At 41.5% G+C, this 17,601-nt stretch overlaps 1 protein-coding gene across 29 annotated transcripts in view; it reads right to left on the bottom strand.

The window, feature by feature from the left end:
* ttn.2 (titin, tandem duplicate 2) overlaps positions 1-17,601 on the bottom strand; it is a 179,061-nt gene that overhangs the window by 25,561 nt on the left and 135,899 nt on the right. For all 29 annotated transcript variants that reach the window (XM_083536168.1, XM_083536178.1, XM_083536167.1 and 26 more), the window contains 2 exons: positions 17,249-17,551; positions 41-17,143 (listed from right to left, as the gene is read on the bottom strand). In XM_083536168.1, coding sequence (XP_083392294.1) covers positions 41-17,143; positions 17,249-17,551 — 17,406 coding nt within the window. The remainder of the gene's footprint in view (positions 1-40; positions 17,144-17,248; positions 17,552-17,601) is intronic.

Below are 17,601 nucleotides of genomic sequence, written 5' to 3' on the forward strand. Positions count from 1 at the left end.
TTTTTTTGCTGGTAACCATTCACTTGGAATAGTATCATACCTGTAATCTTTGTTCCCTCTTTAGTTTCAAGTGGTACTCCAATTCCATATTCGTTTTCACCAGTGACTCTGAAATAATACACACCGCCCTCTTGAAGGTCAGGCACTTTAAAGGTTATTCTGGGACAACTTTCTGTGACTCTCGTCCACCCTTTTTTGCTTGCCTCACGTAGATCAACAAGGTAGTTCTTGACAGGAGCACCGCCTTCATTTTCTGGTGTGTCCCATGTTATTGTTGCAGAGTTTTTGGTCACTTCCTTAACTAAAAGTTTGGCAGGTGGTCCAGGTGAATCAAGCACTTTAACATTCAATGTTAGTGTGGCTGTTCCAGCAACATTTTGTAGGGTCACGGTATACTTGCCCGAGTCATTTCTTGTAGCTTGCTCAATTGTGACAGATGTGCAAGTATCTGTTATATCAATTGTTGCCCGAGCTCTTAGATCTATATCAGGCTTGTTCCACATGACATGTGGCACAGGTTTCCCTTTGAAAGGCACTCTTAGGGTGAATGAGCTGCCATCTTTAACAATCAGTGTTTTTCGCATTTCATTACTGATGAGGAAAACAGGCTCATCTTCACTGTCCTTTGCTATCTGTGGATCAGTCTCAGCGCTGGGTTCACTTGGACCAATTTTATTAATTGACCTCACCACAAAGACATATTCTGCTCCTGATGTCAGCCCAACAACTGTAAACTCAGTGTTATTGATTTGCTGCACACCAACAGTCCAGTCCTCCTCATTGGTTTGCCTATATTCAACTGAGTATCCTGTGACTGGAGAACCACCATCAAACAGGGGCTTGTTCCAAGAAAGTGTTATAGTAGACTTGGTTGAATCTATTATCTTTGGTTTCACTGGTGGAGATGGCAAGAATAATGGATCTTCTGCTTTAGTCAATGGGCAAGGATGGCTTGGTGCACTCAGACCTGCAGCGTTTTCTGCATATACGCGATATTCATATTCACTTCCTTCACGAAGATTGGAGGCTTTGACTCTTAAGTCATAAACAGGCTTTTTGTTGACACGAACCCAGCGAAGACCGGTTTTTTCACGTTTTTCTATTACATAACCATCAATACTACTGCCTCCATCAGAAATAGGCCTTTCCCAGCAGATTGTCATTGCTTCGCTTGTAACACTTGTGACCTCAACATTTGTTGGTGCAGCGGGTACTGTAAATGGATCTAGGGCTTTCACGGGATCACTTTCTAGAGTTTCTCCTGTTCCATGTTTATTTACTCCCTGAACTCTGAAAATGTATTCATTGCCTTTAAGCAGTTTTGTGACTTTGCATGTTGTGGCCCTCATGTCTGCATATACTAATGTCCAAGCAAGGCGACTTGTTTCACGCTTCTCCACAATGTAGTGTTGAATTTCTGCACCACCATTTTCTTGGGGTGGTCCCCAATTTAATGTGCATTTTTCTGCTGTCACACCAGTTACTTCCAATGGTCCAGCTGATGGGCCAGGTCTATCAAGGACTTTGCAGTTCACTGCTAAAGATCTGGTACCACCAACATTCTGTAATGTGAGAACATACTGTCCCGAGTCTCTTCTGATGCTGTCTTTAATAATCAGTGTGGTGGTTGCGAATGTTGAAGAAATCTCAGTTCTTGCTTTAGACTCAATTTCTTTGCCATCCTTTGCCCATGAAATCACAGGTGCAGGGCGTCCAGAAATTTCAGCATCAATTCGTAGTATATCTCCTGCTTTGACTACAACTAGTTGTCGTAGACTGTCTTCAATTGTAATGCGTGGTGGATCAACGTCATCTTTCACTGTAACAGGGCCTGTGCACTCTGATGGCTGACTAAGTAAACCAGCTGCATTCTTAGCAATCACATGGAAATCATATCTTTGATCTTCAACCAGGCCAGTCACATCAAAGAATGTTTCTTGGAGATTGGTGAAATTGCATTTCAACCAGCGACCATCTGGTAGTTCTCTTCGTTCTACAATGTAACCAGTCACCTTGGCACCACCATCATTTTCAGGTTTAGACCAGGAGAGTGAAACAGAGGTTCGTGTTATGTTAGTAACAACTGGCTGACTTGGAGGATCGCATGGATCTCTTGCAGCAGCAGGCTCACAGGCATTTGTGCAAGGTCCAATACCTGCAATATTCTCTGCATATACTCTATATTGATAGAAAAGACCCTCTTCAAGCCCAGTAACTTTAAATTGTGTATCAGTAACAAGACCTCTTGTGATCTTAGTCCACAGAATGCTGCTCTGGCCCTTGCATTCCAAGTGATAGCCAATGACTGGACTTCCACCATCACTGGATGGTTTTTTCCATGTAACCAACATGCCTGACTTTGTAGCATGAGCAACTTGAAGGTCTTTTGGAGGGCCAGGTGGTGTAAAGGAGTATTGTGCAACAATTGGTACAGTGTCAACAGAATGGCTCTTGCCATAACGATTTTCAGCAGCAATACGAAATTGATATTCAGTTCCCTGTGTCAAATGGGATACTTTAATTGATGTCCTTGCCACTGTGGCTGAAACAATTTGCCATGTTGTTGTGGTCGTATCTCTCTTCTCAACCACATAATTATTGATTTGACACCCACCATCATAAACTGGAGGTTCCCATGATAATGATATGTAATCTGCACTTACTTCATCTACTTTGATTCCTATAGGTGGACCTGGTTTGTCAAGAATGATAACTGTTATTTCAGCTGAACATACACCAACTAAGTTAGTCAGTGTGATTTCATATTTTCCAGCATCTTCCCTTGTTGCATCTTTGATAACAATCTTTGATGATGTTTTGGATGTAAGAACATTCACTCTAGTTGTTTGCTTCAGGGTGTGGCCATCCTTCTTCCACGCCACTTCTGGATGAGGTCGGCCTCTAAATGGAACATCAATTTTGAGATCTTCTCCAGATTTAATGCTGTATGTGTTGAATAGCAAGTCAATAACAGGCTCAATTGTAATATCCTTGGCAACCACAGATGCCCCAAGTGGTTTAGGATCACTCTTTCCTTTGTCATTCATGGCAGAAATTCTAAATGAATATTCCTCCCCTGTTGTAAGTCCTTCAACTGTAGCTTCGGGCATTTTTACTGTTGCACATGCAGTCCATTTCTCTGATCCTTTAGTCAACATCTCTACTATGTAACCTGTTATCTTGCTACCACCATCATGTTCTGGCTTTTCCCAAGAAAGGCTCACGGTGTGCCGAGTTACATCAACAAGGGTGATCTTACCTGGTGGCAGAGGTGCTTGAGAGACTTTGACTGGCTCTGTGGTGGTTGTTGGCAAGCCAACACCATGTTCATTCACTGCAAGTACACGGAAGTGATAAACACCTCCCACCTGGAGATCATCAACTCTGAATGAATTCCTGACACAACTATTTGTCACAGTTGTAAATGCCATTCTTTTTGCTTCACGTTTTTCCACAATGTAATGGGTAATCTTGGCCCCACCATCAATATGTGGAGGGTCCCAATGCAGCTGGACTGAGTCTGTTTTGATATCTTTAACGATAAAGTTTACAGGAGCACTGGGGGAGTCTAGGACTCTGACATTTATGAATGCCGACTTGGTGCCACTGTTATTTTCAAGAGTTAAAACATATTTGCCAGTGTCAAATCTGTCAACATTGTCAATTACAAGCATTGTATAAGAGCTTGTGACTTCAACTTGGGCACGCTCTGTTAAGATACCGTCAGCCTTTGTCCATTTAACTTCTGGCTCAGGTCGTCCCTTAATTGTAACAAACAAGCGTAGTGTTGCACTTGCACGAACGTTCAAAATTTTCCTCAGATCAGCATCAAGCTCTACTTCTGGGGCTTCAAGTTTCTCAGCAGCAATTACAGAGCCTTGTACATCAACAAAGTCTCCAGCACCTTCGATATTAATTGCACAAATACGGAAGTTGTATTCTGCATTCTCCTTGACATTTTTTACTGTAAAATGAGTTGTTTGAACACCAGTGCTTGGTGTACATACTATCCACTCATCACCAATTGTTTCTTTCATCTCAACAATATATCCAGAGATTGGAGCACCACCATCATAAATAGGCCTACTCCATGCAAGGGAAACAGTTGTACTTGAATGGTCTGTAACTTTGGGATTGTTTGGTGGACCAGGAGGATAGGTTGCATCACATGCTTTGTAATATTCCGATGGTTCACTTGGTGTACCAACACCTGCAGCATTTTCAGCAGACACTCTGAATTCATAAGAATGTCCATCTGTTAAGCCAGTGACTCTAAACCGCAAATCAGTTAGTCTTTTCTTGTTGCATTTTGTCCATCTGACACCTTCTTTATCACGCTTCTCCAGAATATAACCATCAATTTGAGAACCACCATCATCCTCTGGACGGTCCCATGTAAGCACTATTGAATCTCTAGTGATTGCACTTGCTTCCGGAGTTGAAGGTGGACCAGGAGTCTTAAAAGGATTTCTTGCTATAACTGGTTCAGATTCAAGTGGTTCACCGATACCATACTTGTTTACTGCCATGACTCTAAAGATGTATTCATTACCTGGTAATAGTTTGGTGACTTTATAACTGATAGCTTGAATTGTGGGTTCTACCATAGTCCAAGACAGTCTGCTGGTTTCCCTCCTTTCAATAATATAATGTGAAATACCAGCTCCACCATCATGTGTTGGATGGTTCCAGTGTAGATAACATTTCTCTGCTTTGACCCCAGTTATCCTCAGAGGTCCATCTGGAGGACCAGGTCTGTCTAGAACCTTAACATTCACAGGAACCTGTTTTGTTCCACCCACATTGCTGAGGCTAAGGACAAAATGTCCACCATCTACTCTTATGCAGTCTTTAACAGTTAAAACTGTATGTGTAATAGTGGATTTAATTTCCATTCTTGGGGTAGTACTGTCAATTTCCTTTCCATCCTTTATCCACTTTATATCTGGGAGTGGTTTTCCTGCAATTTCAGCCTCAATAGTAAATGTTTCTCCAGCATTCACAATCATGACATCCTTGAATTTGGAGTCCATGGAAACTGAAGGTGCTTCAATCTCATCCTGTGCAGTAATTGGTCCAGTGCTTTCAGAAGGCTCACTCAAAACACCAGCTGCATTTCTTGCAATTACTCTGAATTCATAACGGTCTCCTTCTGTCAATTCTGTAATTGTAAATTGATTTTCAATTATATTTGTAAAGCTAGCCTTCATCCAACGACCATCAGGTAGCTTTTTCCTTTCAACAATATAACCAGTTATTGCACTGCCTCCATCATATTGAGGCCTTGCCCATTGAAGGGTAACAAGGCTTCTTGTGATGACAATAGCCTCTGGAGTTCCAGGAGGATCACATGGATCACGTGCCACCACACTTTCTGATATTTTGCTAGATGGACTTATTCCTGCCATATTTTCAGCAAATACTCTGTATTCATACTCAATGCCCTCCTCAAGACCATTTGTTCTGAGTCGAGTATCAGTAACGAGTAGCTTGTTCAACTTTGTCCAGAGAATGCTGTTCTTCTCTTTGCGCTCAATGTGATACCCAAGAATAGGACTACCTCCATTATTACTAGGTGGCTTCCATTCAACTGTCATGTGATCTTTTGTTACTGAGGACACAAATGGTGTACCAGGTGCTGAAGGTTCAGTAAAAGGATAGCTAACAACAACAGTTGCTGAATCTATAGACGAACTCTTTCCATATCTGTTTTCAGCAAACACTCTAAACTGATATTCCGAGCCCGTTTTCAGTTTAGAGATTTTGAGTGTTGTACGTGCAATGGTTGCTGAAACAATCTGCCAGGCTGTGGTAGTTGTGTCTCGTTTCTCCACAATGTAATTGTTTATCTGACAGCCACCGGTGTACACAGGGGGTTCCCATGAAATTACTACATAGTCAGCACTTACTTCTTCAATTTTAACTGGGCCAACAGGTGGACCAGGCTTGTCTAAGATAATTACGCCAATTTCCTCAGAGACTGATCCGACATTGTTTATAGCTGTTACTGTATACTTGCCAGAATCCTCTCTGTTGGCATCTTTGATGGTAAGAACTGTTGATGTTGCAGTGCTTGAGACATTTAGTCTAGTTGTCTCTTTTAATGAGTGGCCATCTTTAGTCCATGTGACCTTTGGTGTTGGGCGACCTTTTACTGGAATTTCTACTTTCAGCTCTCCACCATATTGCACACTATATGTGTTGAAAGTGAGTTGAAGAGCTGGTCCAATTGTTATATCACCAGCTATGACTGGAGCTGCTAGTGACCTTGGATCACTCTTTCCTTTATCATTGTAGGCTAACACTCTAAAGAGATATTCCCTGCCAGCACTAAGTCCTGTGACTGTTCCTTCACATGTTTTGGTGATAGTTGCTACGACCCAGTCTTCTGATCCTTTTGGCTGCATTTCAATATAATATCCAAGTATCCTACTACCACCATCATGGTCTGGTTTCTCCCATGACAATGATGCAAAAGATTTCGTCACATCAGTCAATATGACCTTTCCCACAGGTAAAGGAGGATCTGCTGTCTTCACAGATTCTTCAGTTTCTACAGGCAGACCAACTCCAAACTCATTCTCAGCCATGACTCTGAAATAATAAATGCCACCTTCACTGAGGTCACCAACACGTAAGCTGGTCTTGGTGCATTTTGTAGTTATATTAGAGAAGGCAGGTCTAGTTGAGTCACGTTTGTCAACAATGTAATTCTTTATCTTTGCTCCACCATCAATAAGTGGAGGCTCCCAAACAAGAGTTACATAATTTCTTGTGATATCTTTAACAGTTAGATTTAGTGGAGCACCTGGTGTATCCAGAACTTTCACTGAAACAAATGCTGATTTGCTACCACTGGTGTTTTCTAAATTAAGAGTATATTTTCCTGCATCATTCCTGTCACATATATCAATTGAAAGCTGGGTATAATCCAAACCCTTTTCAATTTGAGCTTTACTTGGTAGTTCACCATCATGCTTAGACCAGTTTATCTCTGGAGTGGGACGGCCTTTAAAGGGAATATTAATTCTCATGCTTCCTCCAGCACGGACAACAATGCCCTTTCTTAACTCAGAATTAAGTTCAATTTCAGGAGGCTCCATTTTATCAACAGGCTTCACTGTACCAGAAATGGTGATGGGCTCACCAACACCTCGTTTATTGATAGCACATATTCGAACCTTGTATTCTTGATGTTCTATGAGTTTCGTAATAGTGAATTTAGTATTATTCAGCCCAGTAGGTGGAGTACATGTTATCCATTCCTCTTCATCAGCTTTGGAGATCTCTACAATATAGCCCTGGATATCTAAGCCACCATCATAGATTGGTCTACTCCATTCAATAGTCACAGAGTCCTTTGTGGTATCAGTAAGATGGGCATTAGTTGGTGCTGCAGGTTTAAATGTTGGGTCACATGCTTTGTAATAGATTGTTGCTGGACTTGGTTGACCAACTCCTGCAGCATTTTCTGCAGACAACCTGAATTCATATTCATGGTCCTCTGTGAGGCCTGTAACTCTGAAGCGAAGGTCTGTAATTCTACGCTTGTTGCATTTTGTCCATCTGACTCCAGCTTTATCTCTCTTTTCAACAATGTACCCAGCGATCTCACTTCCACCATCCGTCACTGGGCGAGTCCAGCACACAGTCATAGAATCTCTTGAAATATTTGTTATTTCCAGTTCTATAGGTGGTCCAGGAGGACCAAATGGATTTTTTATTATTACTGGTACAGACTCTAAAGGTTCACCAACACCATATTTGTTCACAGCCATGACACGGAAGATGTATTCATTTCCTTTCAGCAGTTTAGTGGCCTTGAACATAGTTGCTACACAGTCACTAACCACTACAGTCCAAGTAAGACGGCTGGTTTCCCGTTTTTCAATAATGTAATGAGAAATACCGCTACCACCATCATGCTCAGGAGGAAGCCATGACAGGGAGCATTTCTCACTTGTTACATTTGAAATCTTCATCGGTCCGGCTGGCGGTCCAGGTCTGTCAAGCACTCTGACATTAAAGGGCACAGATTTAGTTCCCCCAACATTTGTGAGCTGCAAAGTGTATTGTCCTCCATCAATTCTAATAGCATCTTTTATAACAAGGACTGCATGGAAATCCGTGTTCTTGGTTTCGGCTCTTGCTGAATTTTCTACTTCCACATCACCTTTGAACCATTGCATTGTTGGAACTGGTTTCCCCAAAACAGTTGCTTGCAATACAAATGTATCTCCAGCATTCACAGTCATTACTTGGCTGTACTTTGAGTCAATCTCATAGTTTGGTGGCTCAACCTCATCTTTAGCGGTGATTGATCCTGTGCATTCTGAAGGCTTGCTGACTGATCCAGCACCATTTTTAGCAATGACCCTAAAGTCATATTTTGAGTCTTCCGTCAGTCCTGTGATTACAAATTCTGTTTCCAGGATGTTTGCAAAGCTTGCTTTCATCCAGCGACCGTCTGGGAGGTCCCGTTTCTCCACAACATATCCAATGACCATACTTCCTCCATCATATTCTGGTGGTGTCCATCTCAGCATCACAGAGTGTCTTGTCACAATTACTGGCACAGGTTTTCCAGGAGGATCACATGGATCTAGGGCCACGTAACCTTCAGAAACTTTGCTGCATTTACCAATTCCAACAACATTTTCAGCAGAAACTCTGAACTCATATTCAATGCCTTCCTCTAAAGGAGATGTTTTAAATCTAGTGTCTTGAATAAGCATCTTGTTTATTTTTGTCCAGAGAATACTGTTCTTTTCCTTTCTTTCAAGATGATATCCGAGAATAGCACTGCCGCCATCTGAAACTGGTTTGTGCCATTCAACTACCATGGATTCCTTTGTAAATGCAGACACATATGGTGTTCCAGGGGGTCCTGGTTCCTTAAATGGATACTGAGCAACAACTAGCTCTGAGTCAATAGCATAGCTCTTTCCGTATCTATTTTCTGCAAAGATTCTGAATTGGTACTCAACACCAGTTTTTAAATTTGCAACTTTAAGTGTAGTTCTTGCTACTGTAGCTGAAACAACTGTCCAGGTAGTTGTGGTAGTATCTCTTTTTTGCACAATGTAATTAGAAATTTGGCATCCTCCTGTGTAGGTTGGGGGATCCCATGATAGTGTAATACTTTCTGCACTTATTTCATCTATCCTCACTGGGCCTGTTGGTGGACCGGGTTTGTCAAGTATAATTATTTCTACAGTGGCCTCCTTTTGCCCTAGAACATTAGCAACTGTAATGGTGTACATGCCACCATCATCCCTTGTTGCATCTTTAATTGATAATGTTGTATGGTGGGCAGTGTCAGCAACATTAACTCTTGTGGTCTGTTTCAGCTCTGCACCATCTTTGGTCCATGTAATCATTGGCTTTGGATGACCAGCGATGCGCGCTTCAATTTTTAGGTCATAGCCAACTTGTACACTGTATGTGCTAAGTTTTGTTCTAACAGATGGGTCAATTACAAGGTCCTTTGCAACAACAGAGTGTGCTAGATTTCTGGGATCACTCTTACCTTTGTCATTAACAGCCATGACCCTAAAATTGTATTCTGCACCTTGGGCTAAATTGGTAATAACTGTGTCAAGTGATTTAACTTGTGCACACAGAGACCACTTTTCACTATCTTTTGCTTGCATCTCAACTTCATAGTAAGTGATTCTACTACCGCCATCATGTTCAGGTTTTTCCCAGGATAAGGAAATGCTCTTGCGTGTAACATCCACTAAAGAGATTTTACCAGGAGGTTGTGGCACCTCAGAAATCTTTAGTGGTTCTTGAGTTTTAGCAGGTAATCCAATTCCATATTCGTTTTCAGCAAGAACTCTAAAGAAGTAGATGCCACCTTCTTGAAGCTGTTCAATCTTATATGTCATCTTGTTGCAGGAAGCAACTGTAGAGTATACCTTTCTTGTACTTTCTCGCTTTTCAACAATATAATTTTTTATTTTGGCTCCACCATCCAGCAAAGGTGGCTCCCACGTGAGGGTAACAGAATTCTTTGTTATTTCCTTCACATGGAAGTTTGCAGGTGCATCAGGGGTGTCAAGTACTCTGACACTAATAAATGCAGATTTTGTGCCACTTGCATTTTCCAAAGACAACGTGTATTTTCCACTGTCAAATCTATTAATGTTTTCAATTACAAGGGAAGTATAGCTGCTTGTGATGTCAATCTGTGCTGTCTCATTAATTTCACCATCAACCTTTCCCCATTTGACCTCAGGAGCTGGTCGGCCTTTAATTGGAACAAACAGTCTAAGGGCTGCTCCAGCTCTAACCGTGATCATCTTTCTTAGTTCAGCATCAAGGTCGATATCTGGTGCCTCCAGTTTGTCGTCTGTAAGAATGGTTTCTTTGATATCTGCATGCTCTCCAACTCCAGCCTTATTTATTGCACAAACTCTGAATTTGTATTCATGTTTTTCCAGCAGTTTCTTTACTTCAAATCTTGTTTCTCTGATTCCTGTAGGAGGCGTGCACATTGTCCATTCAGCAGATGTGCCTTCGCAGGCTTCAACAATATAACCTTGAATCTCACATCCTCCATCATAAATAGGTTTGCTCCAATTCAGTACCACTGATGACCTTGAGATATCAACAACCCTAGGATTGTTTGGTGGACCTGGCCTGAAGACTGGATCTAAAGCCTTGAAATACACAGTAGGGGCACTTGGTTTACCAACTCCAGCTGCATTCTCAGCAGAGACTCGGAACTCGTAACTGCGGTTTTCAAGAAGACCAGTCACTCTAAAGCGAAGTTCGCTAACTACACGCTTATTGCATCTTGTCCATCTGACACCTTCTTTGTCCCTTTTTTCAACTATATATCCGGTAATTGCATTGCCTCCATCATTATTGGGTCTTTCCCAAGTAACAACCATGGAGTCCTTTGTTATATTGGATATATCCACCCCAGTTGGTGGATCAGGTGGGACAAATGGATTTGTGGCAATGACTGGACCAGATTCCAGAGGCTCACCAATTCCATATTTGTTGACAGGGATCACTCTGAAAACATACTCATTTCCAGGAAGGAGCTTGGTAATCTTTAGATTAAGGGTATGCACCTTAGATTCCACAAGAGTCCAGACTAATCGGCTAGTCTCTCTTCTTTCAACAATATAATGAGATATGTCAGCACCTCCATCATGTAAAGGTGTTTTCCATGCTATGCAGCATTTCTCACTTGTAACCCCATATACAGAAATAGGCCCATCAGGTGGCCCAGGCCTGTCAAGAACCTTGATGTTGATGTTTGTAGATTTTTCACCACCAACATTTTTCAACAGCAGTGTGTACTGGCCTCCATCAACACGAATAGCTTCTTTTACACTCAAAGAGGCTGTGAAGTCGGTATTTTTTATTTCAAGTCTAGCTGTATTAGAGAGTTCCTCATTGGATTTTATCCAATGGACTGATGGGATTGGCTTGCCAGATATTCCGGCATCTATTTTAAATGATTCTCCAGCATTGACAACAATAGTTTGAGAATATTTAGGATCCAAGTCGATCATAGGTGGCTCCACTTCATCCTTTGCAGTTATTGCACCAGTACTGTCAGATGGTACGCTATATACACCAGCTGCATTTCTTGCAATGACTCGGAATTCATATCGTTGTTCTTCTACCAATCCACTGACAACAAATTCCGTTTCTATGACATTAGCAAAACTAGCCTTCATCCAGCGACCAGTAGGCAGTTCTTTCTTCTCAACTACATAGCCAGTTACTCGACTGCCACCATCAAACTCAGGTGCTGTCCATCGCAATGTTACAGAGCTTCTAGTCACAATTACTGCTTCCGGTTTGCCTGGGGGGTCACATGGGTCTCTTGCTACCTGTATTTCTGACACTTTGCTGGCTTTGCTCAACCCAACAATGTTCTCAGCATAAACTCTGAACTCATATTCAATGCCTTCTTCAAGACCACTAATCTTAAATCTTGTGTCTGGAATGATGGTTTTATTTTGTTTCACCCATAGAAGGCTATTTCTTTCCTTACTCTCAAGATGATAGCCAATGATCTTGCTTCCACCATCATTGTTAGGCTTGTTCCAAACAATGACCATTGTTTCTTTGGTAGCAGATTGAACAGTGGGAGTATCAGGTGAACTTGGCACTTCAAATGGATACTGTGCAATTACATGCTCAGACAGTAGAAATGAGCTCTTTCCATATCTGTTTTCTGCTGCAATCCTGAATTGATACTCACATCCAGTTTTCAGTCTAGCAGCTTTGGTGGTTGTTCTAGCAACTGTAGCTGAGACAATCTGCCAGTTTGTAGTGGATGTGTCTCTCTTTTCCACAATATAATTATTAATTGTGCAACCACCTTCATACTCTGGTGGTTGCCATGACAATGACATACTGTCTGCAGTTACCTCATCTATTTTAATAGGGCCAGTAGGTGGACCAGGTTTTTCAAGTACAACAACAGTGATGTCAGCTGTAGCTTCTCCAGCTGAGTTTGTGATCTTGATAGTATATATACCAACATCATCACGTACGGCCTCCTTGACTAGAAGGTATAGATGACTGTCACTAATCTCAGAATTTAGTCGTGTAGTCTCTTTGAGAGCAGTGCCATCTTTAAGCCATGTAACGGCTGCTTTGGGTTGAGCAACATAAGGTACATCTATCTTGAGGTCATCACCTGCCAGCACACTAAATGTATTAAATAAAAGCTTGAATGCCGGTTTTATTACAAGATCCTTTGCCACAACAGGTACATTGAGTGAACGAGGATCACTTGTCCCTTTTTCATTTGTTGCCGAAACACGGAATGAATATTCTTCACCTTGAGTCAGACCAGCAATTACAGCCTCTGTTACTTTAACAGTCATGACCTGAGTCCAACTGTCACTGTCTTTTCCTTGCATTTCCACAACATATCCTGTGATCCTGCTTCCTCCATCATGATCGGGCTTTTCCCAGGACAGAGTTATACTGCTGCCAGTTACAGCTTTAAGAGTCACCTTGCCAGGAGGTAAAGGCTTTTCAGAAACCTTAACTGGTTCAGCTGTTTCTACTGGGAGACCAATGCCATATTCATTTTCAGCCAAGATTCTGAAGGAATACAAACTTCCCTCCTGCAGATCTCCAATTCTCCAGCTTGTTTTGGGGCAAGAAGCATTTACCATTGAATATGCCTTTCTTGTGGATTCACGTTTTTCTACAAGGTAATGCCTGACTCTTCCGCCACCATCAATAATTGGAGGATCCCACATCAGTGAGACAGAATCTTTTGTGATTTCCCTAATTGTGAGATTTTGTGGTGCACCTGGAGTGTCAAGCACCCTGACATTCACAAATGCTGTTTTACTTCCAGAACTGTTTTCCACTGTCAGAAAATACTTTCCACTGTCAAATCTGTTAACATTCTCAATAACAAGTGATGTGAATGATGTTGTGGTCTCAATTACTGCTTTATCAAGTGGCTCACCATGCTCCCTTGACCATTTAGCTTCTGGTGCTGGTCTTCCTTTTATTGGTACAAACAGCCTAAGTGTGCCACAAGCTCGAATGTTCACAACTTTTCGGAGATCTGAATCAAGATCAATTTCAGGTGGAATATATCTGTCCTCTGCTTTTGGTGTACCAGGCACCGATGAAGGTTCTCCAACTCCCTCACAGTTCATGGCAGAAATGTTGATCTTATATTCTTGGTTTTCTATTAAATTAATTATGGTAAATGATGTTCCTATAAGACCTTTCTTTGGAGTGACAACTGTCCATTCATCTTCTTCTGGTAGGCAGGTTTCTACAATATATCCTGTAATGTCTGAACCACCATCATAAACTGGTTTGTTCCAAGCAATAGAAATGGACGACTTTGTTGTATCCAAAATTCTTGGATTCCCTGGAGGTCCAGGCTGGAAGATTGTGTCACATGCTTTATAAAATGGACTTGAAGGGCTTGGAGCACTTAACCCAGCAGCATTTTCAGCAAGGATTCTGTATTCATATTCATGCCCTGTTGTAAGTCCAGACACTTTAAAACGCAGATCAGTTACTGACCTCTTATTGCATTTGACCCATCGGAGGCCAGTTTTATCTCTCCTTTCAATGATGTAAGTATTTATGGCACTTCCTCCATTGTTTTCAGGATGTCCCCAACAAACCACCATAGAGTCCTTTGTAATTGTTGTTACTTCAGGAGCTTGTGGTGGATCAGAGGGTACATATGGGTTGGTGGCAACTGCAGGTTCAGACTCAAGGGGCTCACCTACTCCATATTTATTCACAGCCATCACTCTGAAGACATATTCATTTCCTTTAAGCAATTTGGTGACTTTGTAACGGTTGACTTGTAAATCTGTGTCTACATTTGTCCATGCAAGTCTGCTTGTTTCACGTTTCTGAATTATATAGTAATCAATCTTTGCCCCACCATCTTCAAGTGGTGGTAGCCAAGACAGAATACATTTTTCGGTTGTCATGTTTGTAACATGAAGGGGTCCTTCAGGAGGCCCAGGCCTATCAAGGACCTTAACATTGAAAACAAACTTGGCAAATCCTCCAGGGTTGCTTGCAGTTAGAGTGAATGCACCACCATCTCTTCTTGATGAATCTTTGTTAGTTAGATATGTATAGAAATCTGCTGTTTTAATCTCTAGTTTTGCCGTGTCTTCAAGTTCTTTTTCATCTTTTGTCCACACTAAAGATGGGATTGGTCTGCCAATAGCATTTGCATCTAGTCTGAAAACATCACCAGCCTTAACTACCACAATACTGCTGAAGATTGAATCAACATCAAGCTTTGGCTCTTCAATATCATCTCTGCAGATTAAGATGTCTGAAGGTTTTGAGGGCTTGCTGACAGATCCTGCTGAATTTCTTGCAAATACACGGAATTCATACGAAGAATTTTCTGTCAATCCGCTTACTGTGAAGCTTGTTTGAAGGACATTGCTAAAGTTTGCTCTGAGCCAGCGGCCATTTGGCAGTTCTCTCTTTTCCACAGTGTATCCAGTGATTGGGAAACCACCATCATTCTCTGGCTTTATCCATTGAAGCGAAACCTCATGTCTAGTGATATTAACTGCCACTGGTTGACTGGGAGGGTCCACTGGATCAAGTGCAAATGTCATCTCAGAAGCTTTGCTTGGCTTGCTAAGACCAGCCATGTTTTCAGCAATAACACGGAATTCATATGCTATAGCATCTATTAGACCAGATGACTTAAAAATGTTCCCAACTACAAGGGCTTTGTTGATACGCTGCCACAGGATGCTGTTTTTCTCTTTCCTTTCAATATGATATCCCAGAATTGGGCTTCCCCCATCTGTGGAAGGTTCATTCCAGCTTATTGTAATAGAATCTTTTGTAAAGGCAACAACTTGTGGAATACCTGGCTGGCCTGGTACTTCAAAGGGATAAGCAGCAACAACAGCTTCAGAGGTTATGTATGGACCAACACCATATCTGTTCTGAGCTTTTACACGGAACTGATATTCAATTCCAGTTGTAAGACGGGCAGCTTTGAAAGTGGTGCGGATGACAGTAGCTGCTAATTCAACCCAGGATGTGCCAGTTGTCTCTCTCATTTCTACAATGTAATTGCTGATAGGAACTCCCCCATCATTCTCTGGTGAATCCCATGATATAATTGCATAGTCACAGGATACTTCATCCACTTTAATCGGTCCAGTTGGAGGTCCTGGGATATCATGCACTTGCACAGTTATGGTTTCTGTGACTGTTCCAAGTATATTCTTTCCTGTCATTGAATACTGTCCTCCATCTTTTCTCTTGATCTCTTGTATGTTTAGAATTGTTGAGATTGCTGTGTTGTCGATATTGATTCGCTGTGTCTGTTTAAGTTCCTGATCTTCTTTCTTCCAGACAACAGATGGTCTTGGACGACCAAAAACAGGGATCTCCACCTTCACATTATCACCTGCTTTGGCCACTACCACCTTCTGATAAACAGATCTAAGGTCAAATCCTGGTGCTGTAGTCTGCTCTTTGAGCTCAGCTGGCCTGCTTTCACGAGGTTCGCTTCTACCTGAGCTGTTCACAGCAAAGATACGGAATACATATTCTGCATTTTCTGTTAAGTCTGTTACTATATAATCCAGAGCTTTTATTGTTGTAACATGTAGCCACTGATCAGAATCTTTCCTCTGAGCCTCAATCACATAGCCAGTGATTCTGCTACCACCATCATACATTGGTTTTGTCCATGCAAGAGTTGCTGTATCCTTTGTCACATCTGTAACTACTAAATTGTCAGGTGAAGATGGGGCCTGAGAAGCTCTGATAGGTTCAGGTGTCTCTGCTGCCTCACCAATACCTTGTTCATTTTCAGCTGAAACTCTGAAGTAATATTCAGCTCCCTCGTCCAAATCTTTAACCTTGTATGAACATTTCTGGCAATTTGTAGTGATTGTTGTGAAGGCCTTTCTAGTTGAATCACGTTTCTCAATTATGTAATTAACGATCTTTGATCCACCATCAATAATTGGAATTTCCCACTGAAGTGTGATACTATTTTTGGTGATTTCTCTTGGTTTCAAATTGAGTGGAGGCCCAGGTGTATCCACAACACGGACATTGACAAATCCAGTCTTCTTTCCAGCTACATTTTCTAAAGTCAAAATGTATTTTCCAGCATCATATCTTGTGCACTCTGGAATGACCACTAGGGTGTATGACTCAGTAGTGTCAATATGCGCTCTATCTTTGAGAGCAACATTATCTTTTATCCATGTAACTTCAGGAGTTGGACGGCCCTTAATTGATACAAATATACGGATGGAGCCACCTGATCGGACAACAAGTGTTTTTCTCAGTTCTGCATCAAGTTCAAAGTCAGGAATCTCTTCACGGTCAACAAGTTCTACAGTTTTCTCAACTTCAGCAGGTTCCCCACATCCTTCTGAATTGATTGCACTGACTCTGAAATGATATTTGCCTCCTGCTTGTAGGTTTGGAACAACAAATTCAGTGATTCTTAATGGAGAAGTGGTATCCTGAATCCAATCATCTTTTCCTTCCTGCTTGTGTTCAACAATATATCCTGTCACTTCAAGGCCACCATCATAAAAGGGTCTTCCCCAATTAAATGTTGCTGTTGTTTTGGTGGTATCAGATATTCTTGGGTTGGATGGAGGTCCAGGTGGATCTAAAAATAATATTGTATATTAAATATAGGCAAAGGAAAATCTTAGATTTAGGTGAAACTAAAAGACAATATTTAATATTCTGTTGTTTTTTTTTTTTTACTTACATGCAATGTCCTTTGTCAGTACAGGTTGGGATGGTTCACTGGGTTCTCCAAAACCAGCTTTGTTTTCAGCAGTTACACGGAACTCATACTCAACTCCTTCTGCAAGACCTGATATTTTGAAACGTAGATCGGAGATGGACTTCTTTGAAGCTCTCACCCATCTCATACCTCTCATCTCCTTTCTCTCAACACTGTACCCTCTAATGTCACTTCCTCCATCCACCACCGGTCTCTTCCAGGAAATAGTCACAGCAGTTCTGCTGACATTATCGATGTCTGGTTTTGATGGAGGCCCAGGGGGTCCTGAAAAAAATATCAATGTATATGTAATAAAAACATATTACAGTACATAA

This window comes from Silurus aristotelis, assembly GCF_946808225.1.
Source record: "Silurus aristotelis genome assembly, chromosome: 3".
NCBI lineage: Eukaryota > Metazoa > Chordata > Actinopteri > Siluriformes > Siluridae > Silurus > Silurus aristotelis.